Source organism: Belonocnema kinseyi, chromosome 3, assembly GCF_010883055.1.
Source record: "Belonocnema kinseyi isolate 2016_QV_RU_SX_M_011 chromosome 3, B_treatae_v1, whole genome shotgun sequence".
Taxonomy (NCBI): Eukaryota; Metazoa; Arthropoda; class Insecta; order Hymenoptera; family Cynipidae; genus Belonocnema; species Belonocnema kinseyi.
In genome coordinates, this window is record NC_046659.1 from 108,657,674 (window position 1) to 108,662,889 (window position 5,216).

Below are 5,216 nucleotides of genomic sequence, written 5' to 3' on the forward strand. Positions count from 1 at the left end.
GACTGTGACTGCACCATATATCTAGTCGGGAGTGGTGCTGACTGAAAGCAGATGATTTGGAGCGATTCGCGCGCCATCTGTTGGTCATTCTAAGGACTTATTAAACTACCCTCGTACTATTTATGGGCCACTAATCGAAATTGCAGCAATTTAAATGAGATTAAAAGCAAATGTAAAATTCTAATTAACTTCCAATAATCAAGTTAAAGTAAAAAAATCAAGAATCCAACGATTAAATTTGAACAATCAACATAGAATGTTTCCATTGAAATCTGAAAAAGAAAATTCCTTTTCTTCTCTGAAAAAGAAAAAAGAAAGAACTTTTCGCTTTGGACAAAAACAAAAACAAAACAAAGAAAAATGGGAAGACAACCAACCAAATCCCCTTCCTTCTCGCTCTTTTTTTTATTTTTATTTTTCCATATATAAATAATTACTTTTTTTCGTCTGCTTATGTTTTTATTATCAAAACACCCCAAAAATGAATTGAATAGTAATGAATTTTTTATTTTAATTAAATGAATGGAATTGAATTTTAATTTTTATTGGCCTTGATAAGGATGCTGTATGAGTGCTGAAACGTTGGTGATTATATTTGGAAATGTTTTTTTTGTAGTCAGATAATAAAAACAAAAAAAAAAAGACGAAAGAAATAAGAAATAAATTATTTATACATGCAAAAAATTATAAAAAAAAAACTATAAGGAAGGGGATTTGGTTAGTTGCCTTCTCATTTTTGGTCCTCGTTTTTGTTTAAAGGGAAAACTTCTTTTTCTTTTCTTTCTTTAGGGAAGAAAAGGAATTTTCTTTTTTACAATTCAATGGGAACATTTTATGCTGATTGTCCAAATTTGGTCAATTCATTCTTAATTTTACTTTCAGAAGTTCTGCTCATTAACTTGGTTACCAATCATTTTTATCATAAATATTAAATTTGAATATTCATACAATTTGAAATCAGCGCGCCAACAGTAACCAATCCTAGACCACCGGCGCGACGCAAGCGCAGTTCAAAAAGTTCCCAAAATTGGGAACACTGTTTAAAAGTAGGGAGACCCCTGGCTATCAGTGTTGCCAACGTTGGCTGCCTGTGCTAATGCGCTTGCATTAGGGCTTTAAAAAACAATTTTTGTAATTTAAGTAAATAATTATTAAAATCTGCATAAGAAAATATACAAATGATTTCAGGCTAAAAAATATATAACACATATATTATATAAATAAAAATTTTTCATTGAATTCTAAAGACCAACTTATACTTTACAAAACATTTAATTTAAAAAGAAATTTCTTGGAAGATTGTTTGAAAATAATTATTTATGAATTTTTAATATTTTATTTGTGTTTTTCTGGGAATTCATATAATTATATAACCTACAAATACATAAATTTTCACGACTGCATTGTAGTTGTTTTCTTTTTTTTACTTTAAGCGTTGTTTTGTCACGTCTAAATTAAAAAGAACAATATTCTTAGCTGACACTTTTTTAGAATAAATTAAGTTGTATCATTATTATATTCTGCAATTAACTTCTATATATTAGGCTGCTTAAATATCATATGGTATTTTAAAAAATGTATCTATTAAAAAATTTTTTGTGAAACATAAGTTAGTCTTCGAAATTTAATAAAAATAAACTGTTATTTATAAAATAGATGTGTTATAAATTTTGTTCTTGCTTAAAAACAAAAGTTACATCATTTTTATACACTCTTCTGCATATTTTCATAGTCATTTATTTAAATTACAAGAATTGTTTTTAAATGTAATTTCGAATCGCGCGCAAAGTGTGGCCAGCCAGTGCTTATTCCTAACGCAAGCGCAGTAGCATAGGGTACCAACATTGGTATCATTGCTGGCCATTGGGGTTTAACATTAAGCGATCTGGCCCGTTAACGTAATTACAGTCCCTACCATAAAAGTAAAGCGCGGTTCTAAAAGCTAATTTTGCAAAGGTTAGCACAAAATTTATAAATGATAAATCTCATACCTAACTAGCTAATAGACGCTAACGCGTACGACCACAAAAATACTGGTGCTGTGTAATCAGTAAACTTCACTGATTAACCCAGTGACGGAATTCAACAGAGAGTCATTTTAAGAAAGAGCCTTCTTTCGCAAATGCTACACAAATAATTTTCTAATTTACAAACAAATATTAAATCTCTCTTTTTCTCAATAAACTAGATGCAATGCCAGGTGGAAGTGGAAGCACCTTATCAGCCCACCAGTTTCATCTATCTGAAGGAAGCCGTATTCATATACGAGGTCTGTTTAAAAAATACGCGGACTGTTTGAATTTCGCGGCTCGAGTTGGGTTCAGGAGAATCCGCTTGGTGTCGCTAAGTTCGTACAGATCAGCTGTTTAAAACGCCGTATTCCAGTCGCAGATATCTTCATTTGTTGATGAGCTACACGGTTTTAAGTAAACAGTGTTTTTTTTGTTTGTCGGATTGTAAAATGGACAGCTTGAAAGAGCAACGAATTGCTGTGAAATTTTATGTGAAACTCGGGAAATCTGCAACTGAAACATTTGCCATATTTAACACGGTCTACGGTGATGTTGCCATGAAGCGTACTGCATGTTTCAAGTGGTATCAACGTTTCAAGGGTGGCCGACAGTCGATTGACGATGATGAGCGTCCTGGGCGTCCTTTAACGTCAACTAACGACCTACACATTGACAAAATCAACACCCTGGTGCGCGAAAATCGACGCCTGACCATTAGGGAGCTTGCCGAAGAGTGTGGGATATCAGTTGGATCTTGTTACGAGATTTTGACCGAAAAATTGAAGATGCACCGCGTCCCTGCGAAATTTGTGCTCACTCAGCACTCAGAACTCGTGGGTTTTTGGCCGAACACTCCATTACTGTTCTTCCACACCCGCCATACTCTCCTGACCTTGCTCCTCGTGACTTTTTCTTGTTCCCAAAACTAAAAAAACCCCTCAAAGGAAGAAGATTTGAGATGATTTCGGAGATTAAGGAAAATGCGACGAAAGAGCTGAAAGCCATCACAAAAGAAGCGTACCAGGACTGTTTCAACAAGTGGAAACATCGTTGGGATAAGTGTGTGCGTTGGGGAGGAGAGTATTTTGAACGAGACCCAGACGTGTAACTTCCAAATAAAGTACTTTTTTTATGACCTCAATCCGCGTATTTTTTTAACAGACCTCGTAATTGTCAAAGGTGGCAGCCAGCTTGAAGCAGGACAACTAGCTAGCATTGCCCGTGCAGCTGTACCTAGTTGAGTATTTTACGAAAAGGGAGCGCCTAATAATATACCAGTGGTAGAGAATTTTCATGTTTTTTTTTTCATTCTGAGCATACAAGTCAAAACCTTTATTTCTCTGCAACTCTTACCTCCATCAAAGTTGAATTTAATAACAGTGAAGCATCTCACTGTTTCATAAGAGAGGGCACAGATATTTATCGGACAAAACTAAAAGCTGAAATGTTCACATCTGAGACATTTGCCGACGTATTCCTACCTGGGTTTAATGAGAAAACTTGGTAGGGACACTGAGTTAAACTAAGGAAAAAAGAACACATAGAAAATACGACTCTGCGAATTAAGTGTTTTGCATTTGCAGCTTTAGAAAATTAAAACTGAATCGATTTGCGACTGTGAATCGGTGATTTTCGTTAGCAGCTTAAAATCTGCCATGTACTGCAATGACCATTTCAAGCAAGATCATATTGAATCGGTTTCCATCTTTTTGAATAAGACCGAGTTTTGGAGGTTAAACTGGCATATTTCACACGATTATTTAAATTGATAAATTATTAAAAGATTAAAATAAATTATGTGCAAAGCTACTAGATTCCTTTTGCTATTTTAATTCTAGATGTTGTAAAGGCTTTATCGGCATATAAGTTAGTGTGTTTAACACTAAAAAACGACTGAATTACATTGTTACGACTGATCAATTCTGGTAGGGAGATATGGATGTTTAGGCCAAGTCAATTAGAATCACAGCACTTTGATTAATAAAATAACGCCGTAAAAGCGCGGTCTTTATTATAAATATATTAAAATTTTGTATATAAAATTGTATAAACTCAACAGAACTTGTTGCGTGGCGAACTTGGACTGACGAGACGAGAAAAGAAAATTGGAAGACTGAGCAATAAGACTAGGTGTAAGAGAAAGAGAGCACGAAAATGATAAGACCGGCTTAGACATAAAGTTAGACATTACGCAATACGCAAATAAAATATATGGACAAGTACAAGGCATGTAAATGTAACGAAGAACGAAAACAAAATAAAAAAAGAGAATACAAATTAAAAAATTCATAAAAACAGTTAACTAATGTCCAATTCACAACAGTCAGAAAAATAATAACGACTAAGTTTTTAAAAAAACCAATCAGCGGCAATCTAGAATTTCAGTGATAGATACGCAATTCCAAAGCCTTCGAAACCCATTCAAACACAAGTGAATGGATTTCTGTGTCCTGGGAACCTTCTTGATTTATAGCAAAAAAAAAATGCTACCTTTAGAATTTAGTTTGAAAGATATTTCTCTACCGATTGATCAAGAACTGTTTAAATTTAACCCCAGGATGGCCTGACTCACTTCGTACATGTTTTGCCCTTCATGAAGTATCTTCGTTTATTTTGCCGGTTTCTTCTTTCTGAACAGTCTCATGCATCGCCCCACTTTACTGATTTTCTTAGCGTCCAATCGATGAACTAATCTGGCAGTTGGCGCTTCAATCAGGAAGACTGACATTTGTATAACGTTGCATGGGCGAAGCTAACAAATAATTCAATAAATGAGCTTTATCATGAAAATTCATAGAAAGAAGTCAAATAACGCGTCGTACAGTGAATATTCTATATTTTGTATGTATGTTTAAAATAATAAGTGTATAAACCGTTGGTTATAGGTTTATAGCTTCTGGTTACAACTAAGCATGCGACAATAATGAAGGAAATAATCACCCTTTCTCGTACCCAAAGATCTAGCTATTTGATTCTTAACCCATTTTATTTAGAAATTTGTAATTAAAAAAAAGAATATTTTTTTCATTTTTAGCAAGGTTGGAATGTTTATATAAAAGGTATTAACGCTGAAATGCTTAAACACGGTGGCGAGTACATACTACATAGAGTTTGCGAATTGATAAATTTATGATTCGAGATGGGAGACGTCCCAGACGATTGGAAAGAAGCGATTATCGTACCAATATACAAGAGAAAGGGAGA

General features: G+C 34.0%; 1 protein-coding gene across 1 annotated transcript in view; it reads right to left on the reverse strand.

The window, feature by feature from the left end:
* Positions 1-4,620: 4,620 nt before the first annotated feature.
* LOC117169990 overlaps positions 4,621-5,216 on the reverse strand; it is an 8,290-nt gene continuing 7,694 nt past the window's right edge. Inside the window, exon 4 of the mRNA XM_033356504.1 lies at positions 4,621-4,764. Coding sequence (XP_033212395.1) covers positions 4,621-4,764 — 144 coding nt within the window. The remainder of the gene's footprint in view (positions 4,765-5,216) is intronic.